Source organism: Phaethon aethereus (genome assembly GCF_964289735.1).
Source record: "Phaethon aethereus genome assembly, chromosome: 2".
Classification (NCBI taxonomy): domain Eukaryota; kingdom Metazoa; phylum Chordata; class Aves; order Phaethontiformes; family Phaethontidae; genus Phaethon; species Phaethon aethereus.
The window spans coordinates 29,146,598-29,167,317 of record NC_138582.1 but is presented as its reverse complement, the minus strand read 5'-3'; the positions used below and the strand labels follow the sequence as shown (position 1 = coordinate 29,167,317).

The window sequence follows — 20,720 nt, the reverse complement described above, 5'->3', positions numbered from 1 at the left end:
GCAAAAAACCAAAACCAAAACCAACCCCAACATATTTTAGTTTCTTTTTGAATATACAGACTGGCCCAAACATAGACATTCTCTTTATCAATCTTATTGTTACAAAAACTGTACATTACAAACAGTATAGAAACAAACTGAAAGGAATGTGCCACACATCCTGGCTAATTTTCTATATGCAGTTTAAAAATACAGCCTACTCCCTTATAGTGCACAGTTATTGTGTAGATAGAGTACATCACTAGTTAAGTGGACATGATAGAAGAATTCTAGTTTTCTTCAGCACAGAGAATAAGAGCCAGTTCTGCTCTGTAAAGCTTTCCTCCATCAGACAAGGCCATGATGCTTTTCTTGTATGTCGCAAGGTTGTTAATGTCTAATTCCTATTTAAAAAACAGATAATGCTTCATAATCCTGTTTAGTTACCAGCATGAACAAGTTTGCTTCCAATGGCAGAAAATAAAGGAAAAAAAAACCCCAGTAACATACTGCAAATGTTTATGTATTTGTACGTTATCCATATTATAGCCATATGTTAGATTGCTGTTAGCTTCAGGAATTACGACTTAGAAGCTCTATATTTATCTTAATTGGGTGGATTAAAGTGTCCTTAAAATCCAAATTAAATCTAATCTCTAAGGGGAAAAAAGCCCGCTAGGATTACCTTTTTGTTCTTTTCACAGAGATCCTTCAGTAGTGCATCGAGTTCATTTTCATCTATATAGCCATTACCATCCTGAAAAATATCGTTAAAGATAACTTTAAACATTTATTTTTAATTTCAGAGGTTATGGCTAGTTTTCCACAAATTCTGAAAAGAAGTGCCATCAAACTACACAATTAATCAGTTTTTTTTGAAGACTTACTTGATCATACATCTCAAAGGCTTTATTGAATTCTTTTGCAGACATTTTGACACCCTAAATGCCAAAAGGAAAAACATCCATTAATGACACCAGTTATGTGTAATGGTAACAGGTTACCTGAAGAATGTGAATATTCATACCTGAAATTTAATAAGAAAATTTTCCTGTACAGGGAGTAGTCTTTGGAGAGAAAAAACAAAGGTCAAAATATTTAACTGTTTCCATAACAGCGATTTTTATAAAATACTTGTTGTGAAAAGAGACAGAAGACATACCTGGCCAGTTCAGTAAGCTCCAACTTTCCATCATTGTTGGCATCAAACATCCTGAGCTGAAAGAATATATAATTTTACATTACTAATCAAAATCAATCAACATCATGAAGAAAACACTTCTTTGGAAAACTTAAATTCAATGAAATTTAGCCTTTATTTCATACTGAAATGATGGCCCCAGGTTTTAATCTGTCACATTTCCTGTGTCATATATTTATTTAGAATATTGAAGAAGTAATTTATAGTAATTAATTCTACCACAAAAGCCTGAAAAGAAACCAAATGAACAATTCTGATTAACCTACTGTAAAGCAGGTCTTAACTTGCATACAGTGATGAATGTCCCATATGAGAAATGTGCATGTAATTATTTATTAATGAGAGGAGTGTTGACACGGTAACATTTTACTTTTGATTTCATGTCATGATCTGATAATAGCATTACTATTCATAAAGGTGAAACAACAGTTGGATGAAGTTAACAGAATCCAAGGTATTCAATTCCTTAGACAGCAAATGATAGACATTTCATTCAATTGGCTGCTAGGTCTAATATTTAAGTAAAGATCATGTTCTGTTTCTGTGATGTATTTCAAGAAAAGAATGAACAGATGCTGTAGATGATCCCATTTTGTTGATGGTATGAAAATGGGAAATTAAATGTCTCAAAATAATTATAATTAACTTATATAAATAAATACATTAATGTAATTTGATAAAATATATGAATACGATTTCTAATAATTTTTAATCATCCTATTGTATTACAGTGTTTTCCTTTGAGCCCTTGAAAGCCTGAGCTCCTGCTGTGTGAGTGGCACCAACAGCTTATATTCATTATTAGAAGTAGATGGAGGTATTACACCTGCGTGGGACTTCCTCTCCCAGGTTTTATGCCTGTATAGTTCCATTTTTATACTTTCAAGTATTATTTTGCCTTTGCTGTATAAAAGAGTCACAAAAGCAGCAAACTGTACAAAAAATTGTTAGACATTGTACTGGAAACACCACCACCCACACTCCATCCCATCACTTTCAATCACAGTAATTTTAGAAGTAATTTTTAGATAAGAGGCAAAGCAGTATCCTGTACTGAGATGAGTGTATATCCTTTTAGAGATAGAATTAATGCCATGAAAAATGACCCCATTTCACTTGGTTAATACCCAATAACTGTCAAAGGAGACCAGAAAAGAGACCAATCCTATAAACATTCATTTCTACATAACACCCTGGTTCCTTTTACCACTTCCTTTCCTTGTAGAAAAGTATCTGCCTTGCATGCGTTTCCCATGAAAGGAGATTTGCATTTGGGGAGGTGAGCAGTGGCAGCTGTGAAGTCAACATATTTTGTATTTTGATGGGTTGTTAGTGGCTGGCTGTGCCTGCCTGCAGCTGCTCAGGACCATATGTTTTCTATTAGTCGTCTTTTCTAGTTTCTGAGATTATGGGAAAGCTGGCCTTACAATTTCTTTCTTACTGCTGTTAATTCTTTGTCATTGTGTCTCTCTGCAGAGGCCAGAACTTGGCGCACACTTTAACATGAAGGTCTAAAAGCTCCCTGAATTAAAAGGATACATGTTATCTTCACCAGTGAATAAACAGTGACAATTCTAGGTAAATGGTTTATACTGGTACAACAGACCAGCAGACTTTTGCTAGGAAAAACACAAGTTTTGATTAGCCATTCTCAGGACAGTTTAGCCATTTAGCCAGATTAACCATTCTCAGGCTGTTGACCTAGCACATTTCTGATTGCTAAAAATACTTCAGGGTGACACCAAGCTGGTAAAACAAAAAAAAATTAGTGTTATGCATTTCCTGAACACACGAATTCTGAGTCTTGTTTTTTCTTGAAATGTCCACTCAGAAGCCAATGCTGGTCCTCACCATGGAGCACCATAGTGGTGGGATGGACGGAGTGCCCCAAGGACGGGCTGATTTAAGGCCGGGGAAGTGGCAGTTTTCTTCTAATGTTTATCTAAAACGTCAGTTTCTCCTTCTTGAAGCAGGGGGAGAAGGAAAGAGTGAGATGTTTGTAAATTTGGTAAGAAGCCACCATGCAGTGATGGCTTTTAAGACATTACAGCATGGTAAAAAGGCAAAACATAGAAAGTAACCCCAAATTAATTTGATCTAAACATAATGTAATTATGACAGGTACAATTTTTCTCCTATGATCTGTGAAGATTTCAGTTCTGCAACCAATGGCACAGGGAAGCAGAACAAGGGAAAATACTATGGTATGGTCTAATATAAGTGCCAAGAAGGTTCAAAATTCCTGAGCTTTTTTTTTCAGCAGCACTGAAAACTGCCCATCGAAGCTCTGTAGCTGCAGAAGTCCTTGCAGTGCTAGATGCCACAGTCGTCTCTGCTGCAATGACAGTAAGCCTGATTAGGACCTTATGGGGCTCCAAGTCATTTGGAGCCTTCCAGTGGCTAAAGATAAATAGAATTTGGATTAATCCAGTCTTGATGAAATATGCTTGTAAATAATCTTACCATTATTTCTGTGTATTCTGTTAGCTTTGAGTCTTCAATCTGCTTATTTGCTTTCTGTAATAAATCTTTCAAGAAGCTCTGTTAAATAAATAGAAGAGTAATAGGTGAATTTTTATCTACATGATAAAATGTAGAAAAGCTTGACTTGCTAACTTCAGATTAAAGTAATGGTAAATACTATTTTACTCCCACTTTAATATTTACTGATGATGTTTCAAATAAGTATGAAGAGAAGTAGTAATTAACTGCTACGAATACAACAGTTTCTTTTGATCAATTCAAGTATACTGCAGTTTTATTTGGAAAAAGTGACTCATAAAACTTTCCGTATTGTATGCCATTTGTTGTATTGTGAATTTGGAAAAAATAGTTTGGCTTTAAAGTATACTGCTTCCTAATCAGCTCTATCAGCAAACTAAACTAATTAACCTCAAGTCTCCTTGAAAACTCAGATGCCTAATCACTTCTTGCAACATAGGAACAATTTTACAGAAAAGATCAATGATTAATCAAGTTTTCTCCTTGCCTATGGCAGTACCCGATACTAGAAGTGAATGTTAACCTACGTTGCTCCTTCCTACCTTGTATTTCAAATGTGTGCATCCGGTTTCATTGCCTTTTTTTGAATGAGACTTTAATAGAGTATCACATGACTTGAAACACCAGCCATTTTTACTTGAAAAAATAAGATTGTTTCCATGCATTCAGTGGTTTAAATTTCTGTACTAGATCTGTGACATTAAAAAAGAAGGGTATCAATTTATGTAACAAGGGCATTTCGAGACCTGAGATGCCTATGCCTGTCAATTCCTAATGAAGTACCTAATTACTGTCATCAGTTGGAGTGTCATTATCTTTGTGGAATTTTGGGCCACATTTCAAGATAGGATGGGGTAGCTCAGAAGAAAATCTATCTGTACATAGATGACATTCTTGAACTTGAATGCAATCATGTCAGTAGTCATTCGACTAATACCCTCTATAGTTCTTCCGAAACATCATTCTCTGTGCTGGAAGGCCTTCCTGGTAGTTTGTACACAAAGAACATGACTGGAATGTTGTAAATGGACGTTACAGAGACATGTTTAATCTTATGTGCTTTGATGAAAAATAGAACTGGAAAGGACATTGAAAGGGTGTCCAGTCCATCTCCATGTCTCAAGAAAGGATCATTTATATCTAAACTTCCTGAGTTACTGTCTGATCTGAGCTATTGCCAAACCTTTCCTAAATACAGGCAGAGGTGGAGAGTCTGCCTCCCCCTTAGGCAACGTATTCCACTACTACTGTCAGAAAGTTTTCCTGATTTCCAGCTTAAATTTCTCCTACAAAGTTGTAAGTGGATATACTCCTCCCATAGCAAATACTTAAAATGCTTGGGCTTGTCAAGAAATACTGATCTAAAAATAAAACTGGACAATTATGTCTTAGAGAGTTGGAGTTGTTCAGCCTGAAGAGAAGGCTCTGGGGAGACCTTATTGCAGCCTTCCAGTACTTAAAGAGGGCCTATAGGAAAGATGGGGACAGACTTTTTAGCAGGGCCTGTTGCAAAAGGACAAGGGGTAATGGTTTTAAAGTAAATGAGGGTAGATTTAGACTAGATATAAGGAAGAAGTTTTTCACACAGTCACAGGTTGCCCAGAGAGGTGGTAGATGCCCCATCCCTGGAAACATTCAAGGTCAGGTTGGATGGGGCTCTGAGCAACCTGATTGAGTTGCAGGGAGGTTGGACTAGATGAGCTTTAAAGGTCCCTTCAAATCCAAACTGTTCTATGATTCTATTATTTTCAACATGTTAAAATGACCTGTTTCTCTGAGGTGGACAAAATCTTGCATCACAAGAGAGATAGGACATTAAGGATACAGGTAAAATGTCTTCATTCTTCAGCTGGTCCTCAGTCAATCCTGCCTTTTTAAGTGTATTTTAAATTATAGCAGCTGGCAACAGTCCTTAAGGCATCGTCTAACAGCTGGGGAGTTGTAAAGTGCTATGTGCATGGCCTCCTCCTGATCCTACCAACTGTAGATATACTGACCAGGCAGTAGAAGAATGGGCTTGCCTGCCTGAGGGTTACCTCGAGGTAGGACCCTTGGCAAATGTCACATAGATACCAAACTCAAAGAGGAAGGGAAAAGGAGAAAAGATGTGAATTGTCTTCTGAACAGAAGAGCTGTAAGGATTTCAGACAGGTTGATCTCCCGGTGCTTTAGTTAATAAAGCTTATATAGTTCTTCTTTAGAATACTACATATGGGCAAAATAGTCCAAATTAGATGGATAAACACTGCTAGGTCTTTCTCTTGCTATGAATTGTTTTGAATCGTCTGAGTTTAAAGCTACAGTAATATATCAAATGCAATTGAACTGTGGAAAATGGCACCTTCCTACTCAGAGGCTGTTGTATGTGAGCTGAGAGAGCTGGGACTGTTCAGACTGGAGAAGAGAAGGCTCAGGGGCATCTCATCAACGTATATAAATACTTCAAGGGAGGGCACAAAGAAGATGGAGCCAGGCTGGTGCCCAGTCACAGGACCAGAGGCAATGGGCACAAACCCAAACACAGGGGGTTCCCTCTGAACATCAGGAAACACATTTTCACTGAGGGTGACCAAGCACCGGCACAGGTTGCCCAGAGAGGTTGTGGAGTCTTCATCCTTGAAGATTTCAGAAGCCATCTGGACATGACCCTGGGCAACTGGCTCTAGGTGGTCCTGCTTGAGCATGGAAGTGGGACCAGATGACTTCCAGAGGTCCCTTCCAAACACTTCATGATTCCATGACTCTGTGATTCAGCATCTACAATCTACTTTAAGTTTTATGGCTAGGGAGGTAAATCACTCTAGTTTTAAGGTTTGTTAATTCTGCAAGGCTGAGGTGGCTAATGGAATGATCTCAATTCTGCTCTTATTTGTGCATATTAAAGCTGGTACCAAAATCCCACCAAGTTAACCAAGCAGGGGCCACACAACTGCGGTTCTGTTAGCCTATCTATTGCAGTGGAAACTGTAGGGTTACATGCTACTTGAGAGAGCATGATCTGTCCAGCAGCATAGTGATTAATGGTAGTGATGACCTTGGGAAAAAACACAACAAAACAGCTCTTCTCCCTAATGTACCAAAAAAAAGAACAACAGCCTATCTCACTTTCTTAATCCTTCTTACTTCTAAGCTAGAGTACCCACTATCTTGAGTCACTTGAGACAAACATTGATGTGAATTAAAACACACTTTAAAAATATTGATCAGATTAGTTTCACTTTAAGTAATTTACTGGTGATAAAACATCAGCTAATCATATTGCTTTTCAGTCATGTTTGAAATGCAGAAACATGCATGGATGTGTGTCTGAAGAATCAGAGCAGCACAAGCTGTAATCCAACGCCTGTTCTCATGTCGTGCATACTCATAGGTATTAGTTTACCTTAAGTTCCTCAGAATCGATGAAGCCACTGTGGTCACTGTCATATTTTCTCCATGTCTGCAAACAGAACATGAATGCTGTAATGATCTATTTCTGGTAAGCAAGTCTTGGATGTTTTTACAACAGGCAACTTTTCATACTATACCTGCATGAAGTCTTCACTTGACTTTAGCTGCTGGCACCTGAAGAACAACAGGAAATTCTCTTCCGTCGGCAATATCTGAGCAAGCTGTAACAGATTTTAACAAAGATTAAATTTTGATTCTTCATTAGGCCAGCTGAGCCTGTAAAATATTATGAAACTTTTTTAGAAGAGTATTAAATTCTTTGTGTTTATACTGCTGTATTGTGGCCCTGTAGAAAGCTTCATCCTGTTAGCCAAAATGTTTGGAAGATGCCTCTGAAAGGCTTCTGGGTTGCAGCGTTGCCGTATTCATCCAGGTTGAACAGAACTGAGGTCTGAGAGATGGGAGTGAGACAGCACTGTGCTGAAGGGGTAGCTGGGGAAAGAGGGGAAAAAATTCACCCATGCAGAGTTAGGATCTGTGATGAAAACCTTGGAATGGGCACGAAGAGGAAAGCATAACACAAGGATGTTTAGAGGGTAAGTGTGAAGGACTGTGAATTAAGAAAGTGAGGACAATAGTACACTCACAGATACCGAGGAAGAGGAGAGAGGAACACTGACATGAAGAACACATGTAAGGTAAACAGAAAAATATATGGAAAAGCCAGGAGAAAAAAGAAAGTGGGGAGGGTAAGGGGATGGCAACCAGTGATCACTTGTTAGGCACAACGATGTGTTTGGGAAGAGCTATATATACCAGAAAGAAGTCAAAAAGGCTTTTAGCCCTGCAAAATCAGGGGTGGTTCTTCCAATGCCTTCCAATGCTCTACAAAAGGCTTTTTAAAATCAGACATTATTGTACTGATTATTGAAAATGTTCATTTACTGTAACTCAATTTTGGCAAGTGACAAATGTAGAAGATGGAGAGTATGCTGTATAATTTAATGTAGAATCATGATTTGTTTTTAACAAAAGCCCAATATTTTTTTCTGTCCTCAAAATGTATGAAATGTGTTTTGATTAAAGAAAACTTTTTACTTGAAGAATAGAACAGCTGTGCTTACTAGGAAGAGAAAATGGTGAGAGACGGATTTCTTAGCTGCATTCTTTTATGAAAAATGACATCTGCAGACTTCCTGGAGCCCCATCTTAAAATTTTGATTGAAATTTTTGTTTTTCTGCATTCATTTCACACCCTCAAATAGCTCGTTCTATTTCAGTGCTATTGCCTAATTGCTCAGGCTTTTATATTGGATTCCAGCGGTGACGTAGGTGAGTTCAGCTCTTCTTCTCACTCTACAGGCACGACTGTAGATGGAGACCGATCTCTTGTTTCTCTAAAATTATCAGTGCATGGTATCGGTTGTATTCTTTAAGTGTTGGTACAACTGAAAAGACACATCAGAGCACTCTCCTTACAGAAATGGCATAGCTTATGACAGGCTGTCCGGCCCATCAGAGTGTTCTGAGTGCTTTTGCTAAACCGCTGAACACCAAACTTAATCAACTTAATGTTTTTGTCAGCAGCTTTTGAAACCTACTCCATTATAAATAGCATATACACATGGGTAAGTACATGTCCCTATGTATGTAACAGCTAAATGTGTGTAATGTAGTACTGATTTATGGAAAAATTTCTTTATTTCTCCCATGACAGGGGAGCTCTGATTTTTAGAGTTAAACAACATTCCTACTCAACAACAAATGTTGAATGGAAGAACTGATGATAACAATAAGCAGAGTTTGGGGGAAGGGACTGATTATGACGGTAGGAAATGGTTTATATGTGTGGAAATTATAAGACATCATTCATGGGACCTCTATAGCTAACTATGGTGAATTTTGCAAGGGTACTGTAAAATAGTACAAGGTGCAAGGGTAAATGTAAAATAGTAACTTTCCAAAGAATCATTAGCAGCTTACTAGCAGTACCAAACTCTGAGGTACGGAGTATATTACCTCTGCAGGAAAATTACCCTATTTTAAGCTCTACCTCTCACCTTTGTAAATCTCAGGGGAAAGCACAGGCTTTTATGTTACAAAGATGTAGTAGCTCAATATCCAATATTAGCTCAGGCTTCTGCCAAAAAAAGAAGTCTTTTGTGTTTTCATAATAGAAGCAATATAGCTAACGGGAAGTCCAGTTCTCCAAGCTCATGCATCAAACAACATTAAATTGCTTTTTGTGGAAAACTCTGCATTACTAAGGGTTGAGATCATTTGGATACTGGCTCAACTTTCTAGTCCCAGTTATACCACTACAGAAAGGAAAGTTGGAAACATGGTGCTATTTCTAATGAAGACTTCTTTGTGAGGATAAGTGTAGGGGGACTCCGTGACCATGTCTGAGTAAGAGTGCAGACTGCTACGAGTTTGTGTATGGCAGCAATAGCAGTTTAGTGAGTGTTTCTGTCAGCTCTGCTGCTTTTGCGGAGAATGTCCTATACGACAAGACAAAGGGTAATGGTTTTAAACTAAAAGAGGGTAGATTTAGACTAGATACAAGAAAGAAATTTTTAAGAGTGAAGGTGATGAAACACTGGCACACGTTGCCCAGAGAGGTGGTGGATGCCCCATCCCTGGAAACATTTCTGCATTGTGAGTAATAGAAGACAACCACAATGCCTGAGACTGGCTTAGCTCCTCTCTGCTCAGCTGCAAGCTGAGGTACATCTTTAGAGGTTAACTAGCAGAAAAAAATACTCTCGGTACTTAAAACAATATCAGAAGTATTTTCTAGAAATCATTCTCTAAGTAAATTCTGTCAATATTTAATGCTATTTAAAAATCATTTCACCTGATACAGTGAATTTGCTTTTAAAAATCCCATAATAGAGAATGGGAGTAAAAAGAATATTTTAGGCTAATTAGTTATTTTATGGCAGCAGTAAGCTTCAAAGAATTTGAATGTGGAATTTCTGCAGTCCTGAGTTTTGAAACCTGGGGTTTCATATCCACGTTTTAGTGAAAGCATTGGTCTGAATGAGTACAAAAAGTGAAAGAAAGGTCCCTCACACAATGACAAGCAAGTGGACAGGTCAGACTCTGCATTTAGCTGGAGGGCACAGGATAAAAGCTAGTGAACTAACTGCAGTGTGCTTGCAAAGACAGAATCAACATTTAATCTGAACTGAAAGTCCACTCCCTCCTCTGTGAAGCCACCCAAGCCTCCACTTTATCTCAGTCAACAGACGTTTCCTGAAAACTCATTATTCGCTAGGACATTTTCCATCAGATGCTGGGGTATTCATTATGATGTCTGGGAGTCTGAATGGCTTTACTTTTTTTTTCTTTTTTTCCAAACATCATTCCTACACTTTTTCAGAAAAGCTGTTCGATGTACTGTGTAAATGCAATCTGGAATTACTGGACATTTTTATTTGTAAGGAAGGAGAATCAAGTCTTTAAGATTATACTGCTCTGCACATGCAACACATTTAATCTGAGTCCCATCAGCACTTTCCAAATCAAGCTTCATGCTGATGTAAGTGAAATAAAATATAGCTATTGGGTTAGGGAACTTCTATATTAAGGGAGAAAGTCCCTTCAGTCACTGAACTGAGTACTGTCACTATTCAATGGCTTTTGTGGATGCTGCGCAGGGTTGGCACTTCCCTGGGGGTGGTGAGCACTGTACCATATCAGGCCCTATCGGATTTGCTCACCTTTACCCATAAAGTCAATAGCAGAATTCTTGCATCCAATGCTTGCTATTACAAATATTCAAAAAATACTAAATTAAATAAGATTCTTCAATACCAAATGAATAAGCATTTGTTAGTCCAAAACCAAACAATTTGTTAGTCCACATAAACACTAGTGCTTTTTAGATGCAGAAGTATTTGATCAATGGTAAGTATTGTCAAAAGATGCATTTTTTTTAAAATTGTAGCTGCAAGTAAAACAAACTGTTCGTATTTCCATGGTAGTTTAGTCATAAATACATGTGCAGTTAAACAAGTATATGCAATTCAGAGACATGACAGAGGAGAAAAGATGCCCTGAAATGATCTATTATATCAGCAGTGATACTTCCTATTGACTTTTACAGATTCTATTCAGTCCTCTATTTTAAAATTAGCTACTGACCCAAAGTTTGTCACTGTAGAAATTTTGCAGACCTGGCTTGTTTCCAGCTGTTTCTTAATTAGCTCTCTAGGTCAGATTTCTTATTATCAGAAAAAAATATATAGTAGCATTTAGTAATAAAATCACAGTCTCACTGCACTCAGACTGAGGTAAACGAGTTGTAGATTTAGGCTTGAAAAAGTGGCTTCTCAAGCTGTAACCCAGCGAACTCTCCTTTTTGACTTGCAGCACTGAACAGTGAAAGTGAGAGAAAATGCAACAGTTCCCCCTTCCTCGCAAATTGTCTAAATTATGCAATTGTTGAGTGGCTGTATGTGTAGAAGGGGTTGGTTGTCTTTGCCCTCTTTAGAAAGTGGGAGTAAGGAATAGGGGAATTTTCTGCCTGAAGTTCTGTTAAAGCTCAAGAAAGGATTTCATAAGAAATCATGATCTTTCACAAGCTGGATCACAACTACTATGAAAATTTTGTTTAAATTTAACATGAGTAACCTATTCTTTTACCATATGTGCATTTTTTTAGACTAGACTACATACAGTGATTGCCCAGTTGCATTCACTTGTGTGTTATCCTCACTATAGGAGTGGTGACAGATCATTAGCTCAAAATCGTAGGTAGAAACAAATCACATTTACCTTTCACAATTTAGATTTCTAAAATAGAGCTCTTATCTGCTTTGCAGGAAAGTTAAATCGCTGTTGATGCTTATTTGTACTGAATAAAGCGTACAAACTTAAATGAGGTGTAGTGAAATGTCTGGAGAGGGTAAAGACTACCTCACGCTTTGTTAATGAAAAAATTTCCTTAGTGAAAAAAACACTAAAGATCTTAAGACAGAAGAATACATTTTCTGTGTAACTAAAAATCAAAAATATGTACATATTATGCTCACATTGTTCTGTGCTAAATGTATTTACTACAAGTAAACATGTCAGTCTTCTGTTATAAAGTAACTGTCTTACCTCAACTATTCCTATTTTTCCGTCAGTAGTCTTCCCATATTGGTCCACAAAAGCTTTCATTTCGGGTGTTAAATCCTACAAAGTTACAATGAGAGAATCATTACTTTAAGATAGAGAAGCATACCTAAACTTACTTGAATATTCTATTAGTTTCCAAATAATATACTATATTTAATGAAGTACTCACACTTACTGCAGCTAGATTCCTCAAGTTTAAATGAAATGGAGTATTTTTTAATCATGAATAATGTCATTGTCATAAATTTTACTTCCTAAGGAAATATATTACAGTCAGTGTGAATGATTGGCATCTAAATACCTAGAACTCCTATTTTAGTTTACAGAATGACAAAACTATAAAGGCAGATGTGTTGGAAGAAGTGTATAACGGCTCTTTTGTTTAAGAGGATGACAGTGAAGTTCATAGGCAATTATTAGCCAATTTTCTCAGTTTTTATTTTTAAATTAGCAACTTGGAGGCAGTGCAGATTCTTTCAAAATAAGGAACATTTCATTATAATACATCTGAACACCAAAATAGCCTTTCCACATCTTTGAGTGGATTTTTCCTGAACAATGGATGCTATTTTAGCCCTAAAAGAACTCATGACATCATATTTTTCACTGTTTAGTATTTGGTTATCATAGAAACGGAGTCAAAATGTCACTGCTGAAATGTAGAGAGGCAGATTTATGAGGGAGAAAACTTTGAGCAGTACCTTAAATCGACAGAGTAAAGCCAGCATCATTGTTCTTCATATAAATTACTGTCCCTGCTATACATCTGTTCTATAAAGACTATCCTCACTCTAGGCTATGGCAAAAGTGCCAGTCTTGGGGTGAATGTCTAAATACTTGATTTCACACTTCAGCTGGACTTGCCTTGCTTTGATAGGAGCTGCCATCAACCTTCAAGACTGATTAAACTTTTAACTTTTTTTGTATTTCTTATGGGTGTGAGCTAGTAAAACCATGTAGAAAGAATCTGGACTACAGTTACCTTAAAACAATGGACAATTCTATGGTTATAGATGAAGATGCAGCAGTCTTTGGAAATTAAAGGTTTAGTTGCTATAACAGATCTGATTATATAGGACCTAAGTGATTCTCTCACTAGAGACACAGGGAATCTCAGCTGTACAAAATCTGTTGTAGTTTGTCCCAAATTTCAACTACCAAAGCTAACTAAAATGTCAGTTCCTTGTAGCTGATACAATCATGGCCTAGTATCCTACTTCTGTCAAAGTCATCCATGGCAAGTTAGTAATTTGCCATGGCTTTAATTAGAGATGTGGTTATTAATACAATGCACTTCAATGTCACCTTTCATCTAATGATCCCAAAGTGGGGACAAGTTTGCTTAGCAGATAGCATGGAGAATTTAGACACTTGGATTTTAATTAGTCCTGGTTAAATATTTTACTAATCTTTCTAATAGCAGCTCCGCAGTGCCAGACAGTGTCCAGCCATTGATGATGATTGAGATGCAGTGTTCAATGTTTGAAATTAAGAAACTAGCCCTTTTAAAAGGGCTTTTAAAACTCGAGACACTTATCCAACCAAGTGGAGCTGTAGAAAAAACATAGCTTTTTTTGATATGATTTGAAAATGTAAGGATAGATGGCACTACAGAAACAGTTATGTGACTGTATTCGTAAACATATATTAAACCACATATTTCTGTGAAGAAATATTGTCATTGTCTATATATACAGAGAAAGTGAGAAACAGATGTGGAATAGCTTTGGCCAAGATCCGCCGATTGACCCTTTATCAACCTCTGTTAGTCACTTATACCCCACAATTTATTTTGGCAATTGGCATACCTAAATAGAGAACATATTGCATAAATGTGGGGCACAATAAATGGAAGCTATGCTTATATATTTATACAGCTTTTATCTTTAAAAGAGAGGCAATTCTTTCAATGTGCCTGAAAGTATATTGGATCAATTCACTATCTACCATAATGCATGAAGCAAAAAGACATAGTGTTACCAAAGAAAAGCCCGAGCCCTAAAAATTCCTAGTACACATGCACCCTTTGGGGCTAGCATCAATCAGGCTGCATGCTACTGCTCCATCTGAGAAAAGGCAGCTGTGAAAGTACGGGCTTACTGAGTGGATTAATAAAAAGATTAGAATTAGAACATAATTAGAACAATTCTGTAGTTGGGAAGAATATTGGGAGATGTTAAACCACCCTATTCGATGACAGAATCAATGTGATTCTTTAATGCATATGGCATGACTGATATAAATCCCGCTATGAAGAATGCATAATTGAATATTTCAAAAATAGTGAGCAGGAGAGTGACCTGAAATGCAGAAGTTAATGATGACAAAGAAGCTTTGGGGTGTTAAAAGAAGGACAGCCGCGGAAATGACATGTAACCTACACTAGTTTCTCAATGTGTCCCTTCTGGCAGAAGAATAGAAATTCAAAGCTACCGAATTAGTATCCCGTGAGACAAGACATGAACTAATGAGATGCTTGTTTGGCAAATGAGCCTTCAAATCCAAGAATCAGCTTAGATTTGAAACCTAAGATGACGAATATCCATACTCCAGAAAAAGATTTCGGGGATGAAGGTAACATCTACCAAAGGCAGAGCCAATGGATCAAGTGCTGAATTTGATGTTGCTACTGTAGGTTGCTCTTTTCAGCAGAACACTCAAAAAATAGGTTTGAATCAGAGAAATGGGAAAGGATAACTTAATTAAACACCTGAGCATTTAAAAAATACAGTGTGAGATACAGACAGAGGTTATTTTATTTAAAAAGCATAAATTATTAAATTTGTAACAGATAAGAATAATCTTGCAAGGTTTTTATGGGTTACTTAGAGCAGACTCTGTTTTCAAGAAGAGATGCACACTTGCTTTGAGAGAGAAAAGAATCTGATCTTAAAATGATAAACGTGGTTTTTCCTTGAGCTTCTAACTAATTTTTTAACTACTGAATAATATATCAGCATTTCTACTAAGAATGCCATTCGTACTAAATATACACAGGCTTTAATATCTTCTTTCTAATGAGCATACTTAAGTTTCCTGTATTTCAATATAGAAGAGAGGTTTGTTCTATTGCAAGACTTGAAAACTATTATGTTTAATCTTCTTTGTGAAAAAAAATTTAGACTTTTTCCCTCTAAAAAAACACATTCCTATCCCAATTTTCTGTGTTTTTTTGTTTGTTTGTTTTTAATTTTAGTTTAAATGTACTTACACTCATGAAAATGAGTGCCTACACCAATGACTGCAAGAAGAATTAACCGGTACCAGGACTGCAGTAACATTAGAGCCATTGCTGGCAGACAGATTTTCAGACGGATGAAAATTAATAAGATACAATTTTCCACAGAATAAATTAAGATATTAAATTTTTGTGCATTTACTTCTAAAGTATACAGCAACTTTTAAAGCAAAGTTAATTATTGAAAAGTTATTGTTGAAAAGCTATTGCTCAGTTTGGAGGTATTCTCATACGAAGTAGCAATTTATTTCCCCCATGCACACATGCCATCCAGTTAAATTATAATTTTATTTTCTGTTACTTCAGAAGTCTTTTAGCATAGGTTGACTTAAATTGATTTCATTAGGTTATATATTTGAGGTTGATGCTAAGTGACCTGTTTTAGAAACCAATTATTTTAAAGACACTTTATTTTTTATAAATGTTCACTTCTATTTTAATTCAAATCTTTACATGGAATCTTTAATTTCTTTCTTTCTTTCTTTCTTTATTTCTTTTCCTTTCCTTATCTCTGTTTTTTTCCCACGTGGGTTTAGTTTGGAGGAAAATTACAATTAGTGCATCAATAACTAATGCACAGCATTGTTTTGACAGCATTGTCAAAAACTTTTCTGTCCCTCTGAACAATTTAAACTACCCGGATTTGGTACTCACACTCCTGGTGTATAAAACTGGTGAAAAGCAAAAAGTGGTTAGCAGTCATCTGCAGATCTATTTACTGACCAGCAAGGGGCAGAAATGCATTTCAGCCCATACTGCCCATTACGTATGAAATTAACAGAGAGTCAAACTGACTTGAAATGCTGGTTTTTGGTTTTTTTTTTTCTTTTTAGTATCAGTACATATCTGGATCAGGTAAGATTAATTGCAATGGGATAAGGTCCCATCCGAGATGAAAAGGTAACATCCATGCATTTCTTGACTTTCCTTTTTAAGCACTTTGAGAAGCATCAGCTCATAGCCTGGCAAGTTGTGAGTGGGACCTGCTCACCAGGGAGGTGGACCCTGGCCTCACTTTCCAAAGCAGAAGATTTATTTAATTTGCAACCTGCTGATTTCTAACCGAGTTACTTCCCTTTATCTGGTGAGACTTGTGCATGAACCATGTGATGGCAACAGAGAAGAGAAGGGATCAGGGCCCTGGAGTTTGCTCAAGAAAACTCTTCTTTCCCGGAGAAGGCGGAAAAGTGGGGTGAAACGTTAACCTACCAAGCCTGCCTTCTTCCGCGCCTGCTGCAGCTCCTGGATGAAGTTTTGTAGCTCCTTCCCATCCATGTACCCATTGCCTACAACAGAAAGAGTTACAGCTGCTGCCAGCGCCCCCTCCAAACTCTCTCCGCTCTTCAGCGCCGGCAGGGACGTCTCCGACCCGTGTGCTCCCTCCCGGAGGAGCGGCTCCCTGCACGCCTCACCCGGCACCGACCCCAGCCCCTGGACGGCTCCGGGGCTGCGCCCCGAGGCCGCAGGGCGACGGGCGCGGAGCGGGACCGGGGCTGCTTTCGGGCGGGGAGCGGTGGGGTCCCCCCCCAGCCTCCCGCGGGCCTGCCCACCTCCGCCCCCCGCGCCACCGCCGCCCCGGGGGGGAAGGAGTCACCGTCGGAGTCGTAGTGGTGCCAGATCTCGAAGAACTGGGCGGCCGAGATCTCGGGGCCCTGCAGGTGGGTCTCCGCCGTCATGGTGGGGCGCGGGGGGCGCGGCGGGCGCTGTCCGCGGTGCTGACTCTGCCCGCGGCCGGCGCGGCGACGGCGACGACGGCGGCGGCGGCGACGACGACTCCGACGGCTCCTCCCGCCACCGCCCCGCCGAGGGTTATTTATGGGGCCGTCCCGGCCGGGCCACTCCCCCGGCGCTGCCCTCCCTCTCCGCCGGCCCCGGCGCGCCCTCCCCGCCCTACGCGGGGGGGGCCGGGGTCTCCCGCCGGCGGCACCAGGGCTGGGGCCAGCCCTCCGCGGCTGAGCCCTCTTGGGGACACTCGCCCCGAAGCGTGGGTCGGCGTGAGAGCTGTGCTGGTGCCGGGTGGAGGCCCCCGAGCAGCTGGAGCAGCGCTGGGTGACCCAGGAATTATTGCGGGTCCCTCGCTGTGGGAGAGTGTGCCCATGAGATACAGGGGGACAGAGGGCGAGCACAGTCTCCCAGTTTACCCATCGGTTTTCCATCTGGGAAAGGACCCTGGATGTCAGAGCATGGCTAATTGCACTGCAGATTGTCCCGGTACAAAAAAAAGCCATATGGTCTACCATATGGGGTGCAAGGAATTGGCTTTGGTTACACCATTTTTCACTGCTCCATCCCCAAACCAGACCTGTCGATAGCTCCACACAGACTTAATTTTTGAAACGCTGCAACCTTTTAAACCTATATTCCCACTGAGATATCATGGGATATTGAGATATCCTGGGAACAGGCATGGTAACTGTAGATATACTGCCTTAGCAGGTGATTTCATCCCAACAGGTAAGTATGGAAGAATCCATTAGTATCCTTTTTATTTCCCAGTGTGGAGGAGTGAAGGACACTACCACAGTCACTTCTGACTGGGCAAGAATGTTTTTGGTAGACCAGCTTTGGAGACTTGCCTTCCTGTACCAGTGGGTTGCTGTGAGGGGACAGGGCAGCTTACCAAAGATCTTCCTTTTGTCATGGGGTAACGTGGTATTGTACTAATATCAATGATTAAGTCCCTTTTGGGATGACTCATTTTAGTCATTGGGGTTACCTGGGTACTCTGAAGCACTGAAACTGCCTTTCTCCTTCCAGCAATATCCCTCAGATGCTCCATTGAGTTAGCACGGTTTGATGGCCAAGGTGCTCGGCTGACAGCACATTGCCAAATACAGGAGGTAGCATAGTAATGATGGCAGATGAGAACAGCTGGGAAACCTGGGAATCCCCATGTGTTAAGTGATTGACATGAGCAACAGTAGGACAACACTGTGTTAAGACTCACATATAGTGCAAGGGTATAAAAAAGATGGAATAATGCAGAACAAAAGACAGCAAAATGCCACGGGGGATGGATAACCCAGCAGGATGAGAGGTGGATGCTTAGTTAAAGGCTGACATGTCCTGAGAGGGATTTCAGTAGATTGGGTGGCTGAAATCTTGTATGCATTATGGAACAAGATGTGGGCATAGCGATTAAGTAATCATGAGACCTTATACTGGATTCCATCCATCTTTCCATTCTCTTGTTTCTCCACCTGTTATGTACAGCTTTCTCTCATTCTGTTGCTGCTGTTTGGCTGTGAGTTTTTCAAGAGATACACCATGTTAGTCTGTGTTTTGTGAGCTGCTGAACAAAGCAGCAGCTAAGACGAAAGACACAAGAATATGATCATTAATCCCTTCAGTTCAAATTATTGTAAAATGTTCAGAATAGTTTTACAGACACAAATACCATTATACACTTGCAAAAGGACTGAAGAAATTTTAAATATTTCCTTACAATCAGGCTTTGTGTTTCTCCATGTAGAAGAGAAATAAAAAGATCATGGCTGGGTCAATTTCCCATCCAGAAACTGTTTCTTGGGCATGGCTTTCTCAGAGCAGTAGACTTTAGTGGTAGCCAGATCCTGAAACTTCTGTAATCTGCCTACCTATTGTCTTGAGAATAAAAATTTGAAACGAATGCATTTCCATAAAGTAGCAATGGTGACAAGAAAAAAAAGGATTCATGAGGGTTTTTTTACCAGGAGCAAGGACATGGCAGAGCTCTGGCCTTGACCAGCAGCAGCACAGTGACTTGAGCCTGAGATTATCCTTTGTACTTGGAAAAGACAATGGGGTGCTAGGGACGCAAAGACACTGGAAGGAGACAAAGGTGGAACTGGCATTTCCATCGTTTTTAGGTAGAAGAGGTCTGTGCCAGTGAGGCAACTTCTTATATTTGCCAAGCGTATTGAATTACTCTGTTGAGTGCAGAATTTCAGCTTCCAGCAAGCCTGCACGAATGGAAACTGAGCACTGAACCTATTTCAACAGTCCTCTGACTTGCATCTTATGTCGATTTGCTCCTTACTGCATACCATTTTCCAATGGCATGTCAAATCTTGTGCTTGTTACTTTTCCCTGACCCAGAAGTCTGTAGCTGCATGGAAGAGAAGAATTCAGCAGTTTGGGGCCAGACCAACCTTGCTCATCTGGCTGCTCAGACTTTTAAATGAACAGAAGCTGTAATGTTTACATTTTTCAGAAATTCTCAGAATAAAATATTTTACATCAGTCATATGTGTCCAGGAGAGTTTGAAAAAACTCTCACAGGAACTTTAAAAATATGCTTGCTTCTCCCCACCAGGAACATGTATGAATGCGTGCAGGTAGGATACTTGGACACGCTGTTCTCTCACTATGCTAACGCCTACAAAATCACTACTGTCTGCAAAGCATTTCTGTATCTTTGTGCATTCTCTGTGAAAGAGCGTATCGAGGTGAACGGGTTTGTATGTTCTCACTGTTGCACTTGAAGTGCACAGGCATAAAAGTAGCAGACATTTCCATGCAAAAATAGTCACTTATATAACTAACTGCACACCATATTTTCATGATTAATGAATTACCAAGCCACCATTCATATTTAATCCCACTGGACTCTGCTTCTTATGCAAAACTAAATTGGAAGCTGGTCATTTCAATTCCAAGAAGCTATTAATTTCCATTGAAAGAGGCAGCACTGGAAAAGATTAAAAAATGCAGATAGATACAGGATGTGATCCATAAACCAATGAAGCCCATGCAAATTATTCCAGTCATTCTAGAGGGCTTTATACAAGGACAAAGTTCTTCATATTTTCAGAAATTATGTGTATGGTGATATGCGTATATACACATTGATTAATGAATTACTTCACTGAGAAGCCTAAGCCTTGTCATTCATTTTAGCTAGAGCTACTTGAAGTTCTCCTTACAAAAAATGAGCCAGATCCATATCTGGCAGGAGTCAGAAATGCTACACTGAAGCCAGATGGGAACTTGACCCAGAATCTAAGTGACTATGATTTTCTTTGAAAACATTTGTAGTTCATAGCTGTTCTTCAAATGCCTTTCATTAAAAATTTTTTGTATGTGGGTTTTCTGAGACTTCCTAGTTCTGACTAACAGACTTCTGTTTTCACTCTCTGAAGAGTGTCTAGCTGTAATATCCCAAGGGTTTCTCAAGAAGTGCAGAAATCAAATATGCCAATTGTAATAGCAATTCAACCTAAAATATCCCCCAAATAAAAGCAAGAAGTAACAGGCTAAGTAATTCCCAGTCAGAAAGCACCAATATTTCAACATCATGTGAAA

At 39.1% G+C, this 20,720-nt stretch overlaps 1 protein-coding gene across 1 annotated transcript; it reads right to left on the bottom strand.

Moving 5' to 3' along the window:
* Nucleotides 1-269: 269 nt before the first annotated feature.
* Nucleotides 270-17,669, bottom strand: CALB1 (calbindin 1; the record flags this gene model as incomplete). The annotated part of the gene is made up of 11 exons (XM_082014983.1): nucleotides 17,032-17,669; nucleotides 16,647-16,723; nucleotides 12,182-12,256; nucleotides 7,210-7,293; nucleotides 7,065-7,121; nucleotides 3,644-3,721; nucleotides 1,142-1,197; nucleotides 1,007-1,046; nucleotides 867-920; nucleotides 665-736; nucleotides 270-383 (listed from the first exon to the last, which is right to left on the bottom strand). Exons 1-11 carry the CDS (start codon nucleotides 17,663-17,665, stop codon nucleotides 270-272), a joined length of 1,341 nt encoding a protein of 446 aa, XP_081871109.1. The 5' UTR covers nucleotides 17,666-17,669.
* Nucleotides 17,670-20,720: the final 3,051 nt, after the last annotated feature.